Genomic DNA, 17,560 nt, shown 5'->3' on the forward strand with positions numbered 1-17,560 from the left:
ACCAAGCTAACTTATCTAACCTACCTAGCTAACGTTAATTAGCTATCAAAATACAAATGCGCATTCAGTAAAAATGTAGCTAACGTTTACGTGAGCTAAACGAACTGTACCGAGAACAAGCTAGATAGCACTAGAAGGCTAAGTAACGTTAGTTAGGTTAACGTTAGCCAACTTGCTGCTGGCTAACTATTATTGAACGTTGACTGTCAAGTGTGTGTCACATCATCATGGGCTTTGCTCATTATATAAAAGTTAGCCCGTGTGGTCTCTAGAAAGCAATGACAGGGCCGTAGACTGCCATACACATGAGATATACTCAGTCCTCAGACTCATCTCCAGCTTGTTTGCTTTCTATCAACTGCATGTTTACACCTTCCATGTTTGTTATCCCCATGATGAAAGGGAACAGTCTAAACGGGGATCATTGAGACGTCCCAACTCTGACGTCACTCCATTGAAGTGGACATTTAAAACGGTTGAAGTGGAACTGACAGCGTTAACTACTATGCAGATATTAAACAATCAGTAAATTATATTAGTTCAAAATATAACATTCCTAGTTTATGCTACACAACCAACTTTATAAGAGCTGTAATATGTGACTTTTTGGGTGACCCTTCCAAATTCACATGAATGTAGTAATAGATCTGACGCCATAAGGCACAAGAGGGGATGGCTGCCGTTTTACGGGCTCCTAACCAACTGCTGTTTTGTTAGTTTTTTCCCAGATTGTTTGTAACTCATTTTGTACATAATGTTGCTGCTATCGTCTCTTATGACAGAACAGAGCTTCTGGACATCAGAACAGTGATTACTCACCTCAAACTGGACGAAGATTCTTTCTTTAATGAGTCCGGTGCAAAGGATATTCTGCCTTGTCAAGAGAAGGCCCAAATCCCCGTCATCAGCATGAAGAAAAGACAGGAAAAAGGGGAGGATGGCGGGGTGTCTTGTAAGAATTTGCCGATGTGTAGGTAAACCACCACATCCCTCTGTATTATTTGCCAACGTGCAATCATTGGAAAACAAACTGGACAATCTACGATTAAGACTATCCTACCAACGGGACATTAAAAACTATAATATCTTATGTTGCAACGAGACATGGCTGAACGACGGCACGGATAATATAGAGCTGGCTGGCTTCTCCGTGCATCGGCAGGACAGAGCAGCTACGTCTGTTAAGACTAGGGGTGGGGGTGTGTGTCTTTGTCAATAACTGGTGGTGCACGATGTCTAATATTAAAGAAGTGTCGAGGTATTGCTCGCCTAAGGTAGAATACCTCATGATAAGCTATATACCACACTATCTACCAAGAGAATTATCTATATTATTCGTAGCTGTCTTTACAACCACAAACCAATGCTGTCACGAAGACCGCACTCAACGAGCTGTTTAAGGCCATATGCAAACAAGAAAATGCTCATCCAGAAGTGGCGCTCCTAGTGGCCGGGGACTTTAATGCAGGCAAACTCAAATCTATTTTACCTCCTTTTCTACCAGCATGCCACATGTGCAACCAGAGATGCATACAAAGCTCTCCCTCGCCCTCCATTTGGTAAATCTGACCATAATTGTATCCTCCTGTTTCCTGCTTACAAGCAAAACTAATGTAGGAAGTACCAGTGACTCGCTCAATATGGAAGTGGTCAGATTACGCGGACGCTACAAGACTGTTTTGCTAGCACAGACTGGAATATGTTCCGGCATTCATTCAATGGCATTAAGGAGTAAACCACCTCAGTCATCGGCTTCATCAATAAGTGCATCAACGACGTCGTCCCAATAGTGACCGTACGTATATTTCCCAACCATAAGCCATGGACTGTTAGGCAACATCCGCATCGAGCTAAAGGCTAGAGCTGCCGCTTTCAAGGAGCGGGACACTAATCCAGACGCTTATAAGAAATCCCGCTTTGCCCTCAGACGAACCATCAAACAGGCAAAGTGTCAATACAGGACTAAGATTGAATCCTACTACACTGGCTGACAGAGCTTGAAAAATATTACAGACTACAAAGGGAAACCCAGCCGCGAGCTGCCCAGTGACGCAAGCCTACCAGACAAGCTAAATGCCTTTTATGTTCGCTTCAAGGCAACCAACACTGAAGCATGCATGAGCGCACCAGCCGTTCCGGACGACTGTGTGATCACGCTCTATGTAGCCGACGTGAGCAAGACCTTTTAAACAGGTCAACATTCACAAAGCTGCGGGGCCAGACGGAGTACTCAAAGCATGCGCGGACCATCTGGCAAGTATCTTCACTGACATTTTCAACTTCTCCCTGACCGAGTCTGTAATACCTACATGTTTCAAACAGAACACCATAGTCCCTGTGCCCAAGAAAGCGAAGGTAACTTGTCTAAATGATTACCGCCCCGTAGCACTCATGTCGGTAGCCATGAAGTGATTTGAAAGGCGGCTGGTAATGGCTCACATCAACACCATCATGCTGAAAACTCTAGAACCACTCCAATTTGCATACTGCACCAACAGATCCACAGATGACCCATCTCAATCGCACTCCACACTGCCCTTTCCCATCTGGACAAAAGAAACACCTATGTGAGGATGCTGTTCATTGACTACAGCTCAGTAGTCAACACCACTGTGCCCACAAATGTCATCACTAAGCTAAGGACCCTGGGACTAAACACCTCCCTCTGCAATTGGATCCTGGACTTCCTGACGGGCTACCCCTAGGTGGTAAGGGTAGGCAACAACACATATGCCATGCTGATCCCCAACACGGGGGCCCCCCTGTACTCCCTGTTCACACACGACTGCATGGCCAAGCACATCTCCAACACCATCATTAAGTTGGCTGACGACACAAGTGGTAGGCCTGATCGCCGACAACGATAAGACGGCCTATAGGGAGGAGGTCAGAGACTTGGCAGTGTGGTGCCAGGACAACAACCTCTCCCTCAATGCGAGTAAAACAAAGGAACTGATTGTGGACTATAGGAAAAGGAGGGCCAAACAGGACCTCATTAACATCAATGGGGCTGAAGTGGAGTGGGTCAAGGGTTTCAAGTTCCTTGGTGTCCACATCACCAATGAACTATCATGGTCCAAGCACACCAAGACAGTTGTGAAGAGGGCACGACAGCACCTTTCCCCTGCAGGAGACTGAAAAGATTTGGCATGGGTCCCCAGATCCTCAAAAGGTTCTAAAGCTCCACCATTAAGAGCATCCTGACCGGTTGCGTGACGGCCTGGCATGGTAACTGCTCGGCATCTGACCGCAAGGCGCTACAGAGGCTAGTGCATACTTACATACTTACTGACCCCATGGGGAAATTTTGTTGCAGTGTCATGTACGTGTTTAAAGTGGCATTTAAATACAAAACAAAATTAACAATACAACTTTCATAACAATTACATACCATTACGGCCCAGTACATCACTGGGGCCAAGCTTCCTGACATCCAGGACCTATATACTAGGCGGTGTCAGAGGAAGGCCCAAAGAATTGTGAACGACTCCAGTCACACAAGTCATAAACTGTTCTCTCTGCTACCGCACGGCAAGCGGTACCAGAGCACTTGCCAAAAGGCTTCTTAACAGCTTCTACTCGCAAGCCATGACTGCTAACCAGCTAATTAAATGGCCACCTGGACTATTTGCATTGCCCCCCTTTATGCTGCTGCTACTCGCTGTTTATTATCTATCCATAGTCACTTTACTCCTACCTACATGTACATATTACCTTGTCTAACCTGTATCCCCGCACATTGACACGGTACCGGTACCCCGGAGTATAGCCTCGTTATTGTTGCTCTAATTTTTGACTTTAGTTTATTTAGTAAATATTTTTCTTAACTCTTATTTTTAAACTGCATTGTTGGTAAATGAGTTGTAAGTCAGCATTTCACAGTATGATCTACACCTGTTGAATTTAGCACATGTGACGAATAAAAATGTATTTGATTTGAATTCTACACGGTGGTTACTTACCAAGAAGACAGTGAATGTTTCTGAGTAGCGGAGTTCCTGAGCCGCCTGCAGATGCAGGAAAGCCCTTGCTCCGGCCAAACGCTACGCTCACGGAGGTTAGTTTCTTCTCCGCAATATGAAGTATGTAGCGAACAACAGAGCAGCGAAATAATTTAGCTTGAGTCGTTAGGCTACTGATCACCCTCACGGCAATCAAGCAATGCATTCTGCCAAGAGTCATTCACGTGGCATCTTCATAGGATGCCACCTTTCCGCCAAGCATCTGCACACAAGCCTAAATTCACCATGCGCAATGCCAAGTGATGGCTGGAGTGGTGTAAAGCTCGCCGCCATTGGACTCTGGAGCAGTGGAAACGTGTTCTCTGGAGTGGTGAATCACGCTTCACCATCTGGCAGTCCGACGAACAAATCTGGGTTTGGCGGATGCCAGGAGAAGGCTACCTGCCCCAATGCATAGTGCCAACTGTAATGGTTGGAGGAGGAATACTGGTCTGGGGCTGTTTTTCATGGGTTGGGCTAGTTCCCTTAGTTCCAGTGAAGGGAAAGAACTTGACTGGCCTGTACAGAGCCCTGAACTCAACCCCATCGAACACCTTTGGGCCTAATCTCCCAACATCAGTTCCCGACCTCACTAATGCTCTTGTGGCTGAATGAAAGCAAGTCCCCGCAGCAATGTTCCAACATCTAGTTGAAAGCCTTCCCAGAAGAGTGGAGGCTGTTATAGCAGCAAAGGGGGGACCAACTCCATATTAATGCCCATGATTTTGGAATTGGATGTTCTACGAGCTTTTGGTCATGTAATGTACATTGTTTTAAAGCACACGTTTACAAGTCTGTCACAAATGACAGTTCCAATAAGCCCCCTATGGTGAACAACATGTGAACCAGAAGCTCGTAGAATCATGACTATTAAGTTTTCAGTTCATCGTTCGTTGGTAAGGGGTCCTGCGTGCTCTGGGAATTACTGACTCAAATGAAAGAAATTAGTAGATTCGTTCTTTTGGCTGAACGAGTCAAAGATTTTGTCAGTTAAAAGAGCTGAACTTCCCATCACTAGTTCAGAGTTAAAGATGGCAGCCCCGTGTGGCTAATGGCTTATTTGCATATAGGCCTGAGGTATCTCTGATTGGCTATGGTGTAGAGTCCGGTCCTGGACAAGACCAATGTTTTTATTAGGTTTTATTAACTGCAGTGTCTATTAATTGTCCTAATGCACGGCCAGCTTTCCCCCTGTATCATTTTCACATGCCATACTCTACGTCATTCCCAAACATTCTATGAATGTGTGAAAATTACGAAGTGCTCGCTTGTAAAAAAAATAAATAATAATAGTTTTTTAAAAACGTATTCTTCCTAGAGGTGTATATGAACTGATTTTAATATGATTTCATGTTGCTAAAACACTGTCAGTAACACTTTAAGGTAAGGGTTAGGTTTGTGGGGGTCCCTGATGGCACTAACCATGATGAAAGTCTTCGAGCTAATGGGAGTACTTATTTCTGCAGATAAATGACCTAAACCAAGTGCCTGTTCCTGTCATGCTATTGCCTGATGACTTCAAAGCCAACACTAAGATCAAAGTCAACAACCACTTCTTCAACAAGTAATGTGTTCGCTCACTCTTGTTAATACTTACTCTAAATATACATAATACAATTGGCCTATCTACCAGTAGGTCTATGTCACTACTCTGTTTAAAATGCCAAAACGAATGAGGCTTGGACAGAAGTTTGGAGGGAGAGAGGGAGCGATAGAGAAGGAGAGGCTAGTAAACACTGCAAATGTGTGAATTCCACCCCTTTTTTTTTCGCAGAGAGAATCTACCAGGACATTTCAAGTTTAAAGAATACTGTCCTCAAGTGTTCCGGAATCTTAGGGAGCGCTTCGGAATTGAGGATCTCGACTACCAGGTACGAGTGTTGATGTACAGTGCCTTCAGAAAGTATTCAGACCCCTTGACTTTTTCCACATTTTGTCTTATTCTAAAAAATTAAATTTAAATTAAAAAATATTTAATTCCTAATCGATCTACACACAATACCCCATAATGACAACGCAAAAACAGATTTTTTGAAAATTTTTTGAAAATAAAAAACTGATCACATTTACAAAAGTATTCAGACCCTTTACTCAGTACTTTGTTGAATCACCTTTGGAGGCGATTACAGCCTCGAGTCTTCTTGGGTATGATGCTACAAACTTGGCACACCTGTATTTGGGGAGTTTCTCCCATTCTTCTCTGCAGATCTTCTCAAGCTCTGTCAGGTTGGATGGGGAGCTTTGCTGCACAGCTATTTTCAGGTCTCTCCAGAGATATTCGATCGGGTTCCAGTTTTTTTTAAGAATCTTCCTGTACTTTGCTCCATTTATCTTTGCCTCGATCCTGATTTGAGAGTCTAGGCGCCTTTTGGCAAACTCCAACCGGGCTGTCAGGTGCCTTTTACTGAGGAGTGGCTTTTATCTGGCCACTCTACCCTAAAGTCCTGATTGGTGCAGTGCTGTAGAGATAGTTTTCCTCCTGGAAGTTTCTCCCATCTCCACAGAGGAACTCTAGAGCTCTGTCAGAGTGAACATCGGGTTCTTGTTCACCTCCCTGACCAAGGCCCTTGTCCCCCAATTGCTCAGTTTGGCAGGGCGGCCAGCTCTAGGTGGTTCCAAACTTCTTCCATTTAAGAATGATGGAGGCCACTGTGTTCATGAGGGCCTTCAATGCTGCAAACATTTTTTGGTACCCTTCCCCAGATCTGTGCCTCGACACAATTCTGTCTCTGAGCTCTGTGGACAATTCCTTCAACCTCATGGCTTGGTTTTTGCTCTGACATGCACTATCAACGGTGGGATCTTATATAGACAGGTGTGCCTTTCCAAATCATATCCAATCAATTTAATTTACCAAAGGTGGACTCCAATCAAGTTGTAGAAACATCTCAAGGATGATCAATGGAAACAGGATGCATCTGAGCTCAATTTTGAATCCCATCGTAATAAGGTATTTCTGTTTAGATTTTTTTTAGACATTTGAAAAATGTGTCGTTATGGTGTACTGTGTGTAGATTGCTGAGGGTTTTGTTTTATGTAATCCATTTTAGAATAAGGCTGTAACGTAACAACATTTTGAAAAAGTTTCTGAAGGCACTGAGCATACAAAACATTATTAAGAACACCTTCTCTTTTCATGACAGACTGACCAGATGAAAGCTATGATCTCTTATTGATGTCTCTTGTTAAATCCACTTCAATCAGTGTAGATGAAGGGGTGGAGACAAGTTAAATAACTATTTTAAAGCCTTGAGATCATTGAGACATGGATTGTGTATGTTTGCCATTCAGAGCGACAATGGGCAAGACAAAATATTTAAGTGCCTTTGAGCTGGGTATGGTAGTATGTGCCAGGCGCATCGGTTTGTCGTGCTGCACCGCTGCTGAGTTTCATGTTCAATAGTTTCACATGTATCAAGACTGGTCCACCAATCAAAGGACATCCAGAAAACTTGACACAACTTTGGAAAGCATTGTATTCAACATGGGCCAGCATCCCTGTGGAAAGCTTTCGACACCTTGTAGAGTCCATGTCCCGACGAATTGAGGCTGTTCTGATGGCAAAAGGGGGGGTGCAACTAACTATTAGATAGGTGTTCCTAATGTTTGGTTATACAAATTTTGTGTGTGTATAAATATATTTGATACATCTTGACACATCGCATTATTCAAAAGGGAGTATTCCTCTTCATCCACTCCCTATGTGCATGTATGGATGCCAGTAATCCATCCAGAGCCAAATGACTACTAAAGCAATAGGTTAAATATTAAGATAGTCATCATCAACAGAAGAAAACGGACTGATATGGGGAGGGACTTCCTGAACTTTTCCAATCAATCGGGAGTATTTATAAAGCCCTTTTTACATCAGCAGTTGTCACAAAGTGCTTATACAGAAACTGAATGTAAAACCCCAAAGAGCAAGCAATGCAGATGTAGAAGCACAAAAAAAGGTGTGAACTAATGAATACGACCCTGTTTTTTTCTCATCCCTGTAGGTCTCTTTGACCCGTAGCCCTCCTGTAAGAGGTGGGGACGCCCAGGGGGAGGGGATCCTCCTGACCTCCTATGACCGCACGCTGGTCATCAAGCAGATCTCTAGTGAGGACGTGGCAGACATGCACGGCATCCTGTCTGAATACCACCAGGTAATGTAATAACCCCCGGGCTGTGGACAGCTCAATTAACTTCAGTTCAAAACTCAATTGATTCATCCCAAATGGCATATCTCCTTTATAGTGCACTCCTGTTGACCAGAGTCCTATGGGTCCTGGTCAAAATTTGCGCACTACATAGGGAATAGGGTGCAATTTGTAATACAGCCCAAGGGAGGGTAAAGTTGCCCTTTTTATTATGGTCAAGTGTTGCAATGATCTCTAGTACTGCTGGGTGAAATGAACAGTGCATTTGATAAACAAAAACATTGATTGGTTGTATCAAAAGCATTAAAGCAACATGGGCTTCCTTGAATTGCAAATTAGCATCTTCTACTGAATCATATGGTCTGGTCTGTGTACTCTGGCGGAACTAGTGTTAGGTTATAGTAGTAGGGGGGTATATCATGTAGGACTGTTCATCCATGCCTCATGTTTTGCATAGCAAAACTAGGCGAGGAGAGAATCTTTTTTTCCCACCTCAATACAGTTTCCATCTTTGGAATGGACAAATGTTAGTCATTTATACTTTTTCACAAATTTAAGTCTCATTGAACTTGGCGTTAATCAATTCGTGTTCATGAGAGGGAAAACATTTTGGCTACATTTTAATTTGAAAGCTTTACATTTACATTTTAGTCCTTCAGCGGACGCTCTTATCCAGAGCGACTTACAAGTAATGCATTCATCTTAAGATATTTGGGGGAGACAACCACATATCAGTCATAACTATTTTGAGGGGTAATGTACTTGCTATCAGCGAAGTCAGTTATTTATTTATTTGTTGAGGTTTGCCATTAACTAAAAATGATACAACGACAAGGTTCCAGTTGAACAACGTTTACTTCCCCGTATTTCCACAGTACATAGTCACCTTCACACTCCAGCCAGGTCCATCTCCAGTGAGACTACGGCGCAGGCGTACTAATAACAGAGTGATAGCACCGTAATAACAGAAATATAGGGATACTTAAAACATGAACTTACCAATCTCCCACTTTTCTTTAAAGACAAATAAAACATCAACAAAATAATTAAATGTCCCAAGTATTATTTAAGTTCTCCATTACAAATGGGTTGTGTAACAGTTTTTATTTTTATTTCTCAAGCTGCCACTTTCCATTACTGGGTGCCTTTAGGAGCACAAGACCGGATGCTCCCTTTTTAGTCAGACAGTCAGACAGCTGCTCCTTTGTGGCCAACCTGGAAAACAGCTTTGAGGTGTTCACAGTTGTAGCAAAGGTCTGTGAGCCCCCCAGATGAAGTCATCAACATGACTGGCAAGTACTCCAGTCACATTGCAGTCTTGATCAAGCCAGTAGAAGACTGCAGGATCCACTTGTGCCATTTTCCCACCTGTATTCAGCATTGTTGCCTTGACTTTGTTGTACCAGTAGAGTGATGCATCTGCCAGGCCATACACTTTTCTTTTTTGTTTCCACACTGACCAGACCGGACACATGGCATGCGTAAGCGTTGCAAAATAAATGTACACGTTATTCAATCATTGCACCCACACTGCTCGCAAGCGTCTGCGTGTCCAGGCGCTAAAATAGAAATATGTTCTATTTGTGACACTCAATGCGCTGCGAGTCCAGCCTCTCCCATCTCATTTGTTTTAGGAGCATATACCCACGTGCCATCTCCTCATTGGTTTTTCTGAGCATATACCCATGTGGGTGATTGAAGATGAACATAGGTCCACACTCATGTCTGTTGCGCTAATGCACCTAAAGTTTTTGCCAAACGCCATATAATGTCCAAAATAATAATAAGAAGAAGCCTGAAGGAAGGAGGAGAGATGACCTAGAGGACCTTGTGTTTTTCAGGTAAAATAACAACCCAATGTTTATATCCCAGGACAAATGAGCTAGCAACAGCAAACTAGCTAGCTAAATTGCTATAAATGTTTAATGTTTTTTGACCTGTCCCCAAATTATTATAATTGGTTCTGAGTTTTTGATATTTCAACCTGCTTGTCCTGATCGCGTCTGGTGTGGGGTGGACAAAATCAATGTGTTTCTTATCCAGGAATGAATGAAGTGCTTTTCTTTATATTCACAATGCTTCCAGCGCTGAAGCGTGTGAAGTGGTGGGTTATGTGAAGGTACCACACACTTGGTCCCAGCTCATGTAGATCTACAGCCACGGTTTCATTGTACTTGGAAGCCAGTGGCAAACTAACAGCTGGTCTGGGCTTACCTTTGCTGTATGTCTGGCATGTGTCACAACTGTTCACTATCTGCCGTAGAATGGAAATAGTCTTTTCATTATTCCCAGAACTGCTGAGTCATTTCCGAAGTCTATCAACAATACTTTGTGTTTTTCCTATGTGGTCATGTGCTCTGTGTTGGTCAGAATCTCCATGTTCTCTGTGTCCATCAGAATCTCATTTTTACTTGAACTCTGTGTGTTCTCTTTGTCTAAAATGTTTAAACAATATTGGCCTGAGGTAGTAAGTTCAAGGGTCACTGGTTGTTTAAACATCACTGCCTTGTAATTTTTTATGTCTAGTACAGCCCCTGCCTTCTTGAGGGAAGCTTTGCTTAAAACTTCTTATTTACATTTACATTTTTAGTCATTTAGCAGACGCTCTTATCCAGAGCGACTTACAGTAGAGTGCATACATTTTATTACATTTTACATACTGAGACAAGGATATCCCTACCGGCCAAACCCTCCCTAACCCGGACGACGCTATGCCAATTGTGCGTCGCCCCACGGACCTCCCGGTTGCGGCCGGCTGCGACAGAGCCTGGGCGCGAACCCAGCCCAGCCTGGGCGCGAACCCAGAGACTCTGGTGGCGCAGCTAGCACTGCGATGCAGTGCCCTAGACCACTGCGCCACCCGGGAGACCCGGCTTGGGGGCAGTATTTTTGGCTTGGGGGCAGTATTTTGACGTCTGGATGAGAAGCGTGCCCAAAGTAAACTGCCTGGTCTCAGGCCCAGAAGCTAGGATATGTATATAATTGGTAGATTTCAATAGAAAACACTCTAAAGTTTCCAAAACTGTTAAAAATAATGCATGTGTGTATAACTGAACTGATATGGCAGGGGAAAACCAGGGGAAAATCCATCCAGGAAGTGGGATTGTTTTGATGTGGGTATTTTCAATTGAACGCTTATAGAGTATCTAATGGGTTAGATTGCAGTTCCTATGGCTTCCACTAGATGTCAACAGTCTTTAGACATTGTTTCAGGCTTGTTTTCTGAAAAATGAAGAAGAATGAGACCTTTCTGTCAGTGGACTGTAGAATCATGCAGTGCTGGTTTGCGTGCGTGACCGATTGCGGGCCCTTTGTTGTTTTTCCTTTCTATTGAATACGCTATTATCCGGTTTAAATATTATCGACTATTTAGACAATTGACAACCTGAGGATTAGTTATAAACATCGTTTGACATGTTTTGTCGAACTTTACCGGTACTATTAGGATGTATTCATCTGCATGTTTTGACCGCCTTTGAGCCAGTGGATTACTGAACGAAACGCACAAACAAAACAGAGTTTTTGGGATATAAAGAGGGACTTTATCGAACTAAACAAACATTTATTGTGTAGCTGGGACTCTTGTGACTGCAACCATATGAAGTTCTTCAAAGGTAAGTGATTAATTTTATCGCTATTTCTGACTTTTTAAATTCCTTTACTTGGTTGTAAAATGTTTGTATGCTTTTGTAAGCGGGGCGCTGTCCTCAGATAATCACATGGTATGCTTTCGCCGTAAAGCCTTTTTGAAATCTGACAAAGCGGCTAGATTAACAAGAAGTTAATCTTTAAATTGATGCATAACACTTGTATTTTTTATGAATGTTTATTATGACTATTTCTGTAATTTGAATTTGGTGCTCTGCAATTTCACCGGATGTTGTCGAGGTGGGTCGCTAGCGGAACGCCTGCGCCAGAAAGGTTAATAGTAAGGAGATATCTGCAGGGACCACCTCTGTTTCAATTTGACACTTAGTCTGACACATTTTTGATCAGACTAAGTGGGGACATATTTGTAACTTGGATAGAGAGAAAGAGCAAGACAAAGAGAAAAAGTAAGAGCAAGCAATTTGGTTCCAGTGTAGAAAAAAGTTTCATTTTCATATTCAACCAGAGGTGAAAGGAGTCATGTGAATGTATAGTACTGGTGTGTTCCAGATGGCATCCTATTCCACAGAACCATTTCCCTGCCGCTTTATGAGAAGTTGCGAGAAGTCCACCTAGCAGTGGATACGATCACGTGCAACTTCAAATGCAGCTCATTCAAGTTAACAAACATGTAATCAGATACATCACAGATTTCATCAGAGGATTGATTACCTACTGTAGCAAGCCAGCCAGGCAAGGTAAAATATCACAAATAGAGATGGGTAAAGCCAGAAGAATAATATACTTGTTGAACAGAGCTATAGTCTTGCGTGTTTTTATTGTCATCACTCACTCACTATTTGTCAAGGTCCTGACTTAAGCGTTAGCGATCCTGCTACAGAGCTTTTTGGTGCGGGATGTGTGTGCATCCCTCAAACGTGACGTTTGCTTGTAAACAACAAACAAACTAAAAAATTGCTCTATATAATGCACTACTTTTGACCAGGGCCCTTGGAGTTATTTCAGACACAATCACAGTCTATTCGCCATTAATTTGTCCCCCTCTTCTCCATGGCTGCAGCACATAGTGAAGTGTCACGGCAGCACTCTGCTGCCCCAGTTCCTGGGGATGTACCGTGTGGGTGTAGAGAATGAGGAGACCTACCTGATCGTCATGAGGAACATGTTCAGCCACAGACTGGTGGTGCACAGGAAGTACGACCTTAAGGTGAGACTGAGCCAAACACACACACACACACACACACACACACACACACACACACACACACACACACACACACACACACACACACACACACACACAGTACAACATCCAGATGAGAGAGAGAAACACCTAGGGTTGCAAAATTCCGGTAACTTACTGAAAATTCCCAGGTTTTCCAGGAATCCTGATTGGAGGATTTATTTCTTAAAAACCTGGTCATTTTGGGAAAGTTACTGGAATTTTGCAACTCTAGTCACCTGTTGTATATTGCTTGTACACCGGTAGTGTTCTGTAATGCTTGCTCCTTACGCTACTTCATGATTTACACTTGTATAATCCCTGACTTTACCTATTCAATTCTAATCTTATTGATACTCAGGGCTCTCTGGTGTCTCGTGAAGCAAGTGACAAAGAGCGGGTAAGCCAACTAAGAATGTCTATCTCACCCAACCAACCATACATGTGAAAATTGCCTTAAGGACTAGCTCTGTTAGGCACCCACAGTAGTGTTGCACGGTATACCGAAAGTTCAGAACTTTTTAAATCCTATAACATTTAAAAAACATTTTGGTACTAGAATTTGTTACTTTCGGTACTTCTATCATACGCATTTCACGTCGTCTACTGACTGAGAAAGGATCAAGTCTGTAGACAATATCGCCTTATGGCACGAGAGCACCGTGCCTGCTCCAGTTATCCATTGCTAGATCTAGCCTGTATTGAGGAACCACTGAACTCACTGGGAGTCTGGGATGCATCATGTTAGCTCCCCTCTCATGCTGTACAGAAGCAAACAGTTGAATAATGTTGCAACTGTTAATTACTGTTCGCAAAGCAATGTCCTTTACAGGCTAGAACACTTTACAATGCAAGAACAGAACATACCGGAAGCTTCCAACTTTTTTTGCTCTCTTACAGATGACGCTAACATCAATTCACTACCATAGTACTTTGTTTGTGGTACCATAATGCAAAATGTGCTGATTGTCAACAAAAAAACATAATCATTAACCAGGTTTCCATCCAACCTTTTTATGTCGACAAAACGCTAGACAAGGTGGGATCTTTTTGGGTTTGTATTGATATAATAACCATCATATTGAAGTAAACTTAGTCACGTGATAACATGTTCTGTGGTCCTCCCTCTATGACTCTGTGAAAGCATGCAGTTTATTAGGCTACAGATTAACTAAATGATGATGAATTTAACAGGGTGGTGAAAGTGCAAGGTGATGAGCTTGATGCCCCTTTCCAATAAATATCAAGGGTCTTATTTTGGGGACATGATAATCGATGCTTGGCTGTCATTTGACAAATACAAATCTTACTATTTTGTCCATAATATAATCTCGCTATATAACACCATTTTTTTGTGAGAAACATCAGTAGAGTTGAAAATGCGATGGAAACCCATTTAACGATGAGACAGCCTATAGGGAGGAGGTCAGAGACCTTACTGTGTGGTGCAAGGACAACAACCTCTCCCTCAACGTGATCAAGACAAAGGAGATGATTGTGGACTACAGGAAAAGGAGGACCAAGCACGCCCCCATTCTCTTCGACGGGGCTGTAGTGGAGAAGGTTGAGAGCTTCAAGTTCCTTGGTGTCCACATCACCAACAAACTAACATGGTCCAAGCACACCAAGACAGTCGTGAAGACGGCAGTCGTGAACTTGTTATCAGTATAAAAGACACCTGTCCACAACCTCAAACAGTCACACTCCAAACTCCACTATGGCCAAGACCAAAGAGCTGTCAAAGGACACCAGAAACAAAATTGTAGACCTGCACCAGTCTGGGAAGACTGAATCTGCAATAGGTAAGCAGCTTGGTTTGAAGAAATCAACTGTGGGAGCAATTATTAGGTAATGGAAGACATACAAGACCACTGATAATCTCCCTCGATCTGGGGCTCCACGCAAGATCTCACCCGGTGGGGTCAAAATGATCACAAGAACGGTGAGCAAAATCCCAGAACCACACGGGGGGACCTAGTGAATGACCTGCAGAGAGCTGGGACCAAAGTAACAACGCCTACCATCAGTAACACACTACGCCCCCAGGGACTCAAATCCTGCAGTGCCAGACGTGTCCCCCTGCTTAAGCCAGTACATGTCTAGGCCCGTCTGAAGTTTGCTAGAGAGCATTTGGATGATCCAGAAGAAGATTGGGAGAATGTCATATGGTCAGATGAAACCAAAATAGAACTTTTTGGTAAAAACTCAACTTGTCGTGTTTGGAGGACAAAGAATGCTGAGTTGCATCCAAAGAACACCATACCTACTGTGAAGCATGGGGGTGCAAAGGGACCAGGATGACTGATCCGTGTAAAGGAAAGAATGAATGGGGCCATGTATCGTGAGATTTTGAGTGAAAACCTCCTTCCATCAGCAAGGGCATTGAAGATGAAACGTGGCTGGGTCTTTCAGCATGACAATGATCCCAAACACACCGCCCGGGCAACGAAGGAGTGGCTTCGTAAGAAGCATTTCAAGGTCCTGGAGTGGCCTAGCCAGTCTCCAGATCTCAACCCCATAGAAAATCTTTGGAGGGACTTGAAAGTCCGTGTTGCCCAGCAACAGCCCCAAAACATCACTGCTCTAGAGGAGATCTGCATGGAGGAATGGGCCAAAATACATTTTTTACATTTTTACATTTTAGTCATTTAGCAGACGCTCTTATCCAGAGCGACTTACAGTAGAGTGCATACATTTTATTACATTTTACATACTGAGACAAGGATATCCCTACCGGCCTAACCCGGACGACGCTATGCCAATTGTGCGTCGCCCCACGGACCTCCCGGTTGCGGCCGGCTGCGACAGAGCCTGGGCGCGAACCCAGCCCAGCCTGGGCGCGAACCCAGAGACTCTGGTGGCGCAGCTAGCACTGCGATGCAGTGCCCTAGACCACTGCGCCACCCGGGAGGTCAAATACCAGCAACAGTGTGTGAAAACCTTGTGAAGACTTACAGAAAGCGTTTGACCTCTGTCATTGCCAACAAAGGGTATATAACAAAGTATTGAGATAAACTTTTGTTATTGACCAAATACTTATTTTCCACCATAATTTGCAAATAAATTCATTAAAAATCCTACAATGTGATTTTCTGGATTTTCTTTTTCTCATTTTGTCTGTCATAGTTGAAGTGTACCTATGATGAAAATTGCAGGCCTCTCTCATCTTTTTAAGTGGGAGAACTTGCACAATTGGTGGCTGACTAAATACTTTTTTGCCCCACTGTACCTGGTTTATCAATAGATATAGAATTCAAATAAATGATTACCATTATGTTATGGAGCTACATTGGTAAAAATGAAGTCAAATTGATTCTATGATGCAATTCATTCATTAATACAGCGTTTCCCAAGCTCTGTCCTCGGGAAACCAAGGGGTGCATGTTTATTTTTTTCCCCCTAAGACTACACAGTTGATTCAAATGATCAAAGCTTGATGATTAGTTGACTATGTAGTGCTAGAGCAAAAACCAAAATGTGCACCCCTTGGGGTCCCGAGGACTGAGTTTTGGATTCTGCATTAATGCATACATGGCTGTCTCTGAAAAATGTAAAATGTAATGAGTTTGAGCTCAAAAGATTTGTCTGGATCAAGTGCCATTCTGTGATTTTGGCTAATACACCTTCTTTTGCCATGGTATCGAGCATCGTGATACTAAATCTGCTATTGGAATTGAAGTCAAAATGCTGGTATCGTGACACTAACCCACAGTACATGTGACCCCACCACCTTGATTCGGTCTTATGTAGCAAAATGTTTATTTTTTTTACGTTGGATAAAAGTAAAGACTCTAAAATTGTATATCATACACTGCAGTTGAGGAACAATGGGGAAAGTAATTCTGCATTGAAAGTTGTATATACTGTATCCTACACTATTGCATCTTAGCCACTCTGTCACTGCTCATCCATATATTTTATTCTTATATATTCCCATTCCTTTACTAGATTGTGTGTATTAGGTTTTGTTGTGGAATTGTTAGATATTACCTGTTAGATACTGCTGCACTGTCAGATCTAGAAGCATACACATTTTGCTAACTCGCAATAACATATGCTAACCATGTGTATGTGACCAATAAGATTTGATTTGAATATTAAGTTAGTTGTTTTTTTCCTCATGAGGTTGTGGCAATCTACAGGTGGAGACTAGAAACAATTGCATAATATTACAAATTGATGATCCTTGAAAAATAAAAATAAATGCAGTGGAATGGGCTTCGAGGTCCAGAGTTTAGTTTTAGGGGCCACTTGACATGCTTGGGAAAGTTCTCATGCGTTTGTTTCATAACGGTCCCTCAGGTGAAAGAGCTGCCCACCTACAAGGACATGGACTTCAGAAACAACATGCAGAAGGTGTATGTGAACGAGGAGCAGAAGGAGAAGGTCATGGAGAAACTCAACAGAGATGTGGAGGTAATGTGACCTCCACAGATTTAGAACTAGAATTCAGTCTATTTCTACATTGACCTCTCAAGTTCTAGAAACTGTTGTCCTATTCTATTGAGTCTAACACAAGGTGGCAGTAGAAACATTCTAGCTGTTTGTTGCCATTATACCACTATCTCCATTCATAGTAATCATCT

General features: G+C 42.8%; 1 protein-coding gene across 2 annotated transcripts in view; it reads left to right on the forward strand.

Annotated features, from left to right (window-relative positions):
• Positions 1-17,560, forward strand: part of LOC129829721 (phosphatidylinositol 5-phosphate 4-kinase type-2 gamma-like) — a 29,826-nt gene that overhangs the window by 552 nt on the left and 11,714 nt on the right. For both annotated transcript variants that reach the window (XR_008755441.1, XM_055891598.1), the window contains exons 2-7: positions 5,468-5,565; positions 5,776-5,872; positions 8,000-8,149; positions 12,813-12,959; positions 13,336-13,374; positions 17,277-17,390. Coding sequence is in view for 1 of the 2 variants with exons in the window: in XM_055891598.1 (XP_055747573.1) it covers positions 5,468-5,565; positions 5,776-5,872; positions 8,000-8,149; positions 12,813-12,959; positions 13,336-13,374; positions 17,277-17,390 (645 nt within the window). In the remaining variant the exon portion in view is untranslated. The remainder of the gene's footprint in view (positions 1-5,467; positions 5,566-5,775; positions 5,873-7,999; positions 8,150-12,812; positions 12,960-13,335; positions 13,375-17,276; positions 17,391-17,560) is intronic.

Source organism: Salvelinus fontinalis, chromosome 31, assembly GCF_029448725.1.
Source record: "Salvelinus fontinalis isolate EN_2023a chromosome 31, ASM2944872v1, whole genome shotgun sequence".
In the NCBI taxonomy this organism is placed as follows: Eukaryota; Metazoa; Chordata; class Actinopteri; order Salmoniformes; family Salmonidae; genus Salvelinus; species Salvelinus fontinalis.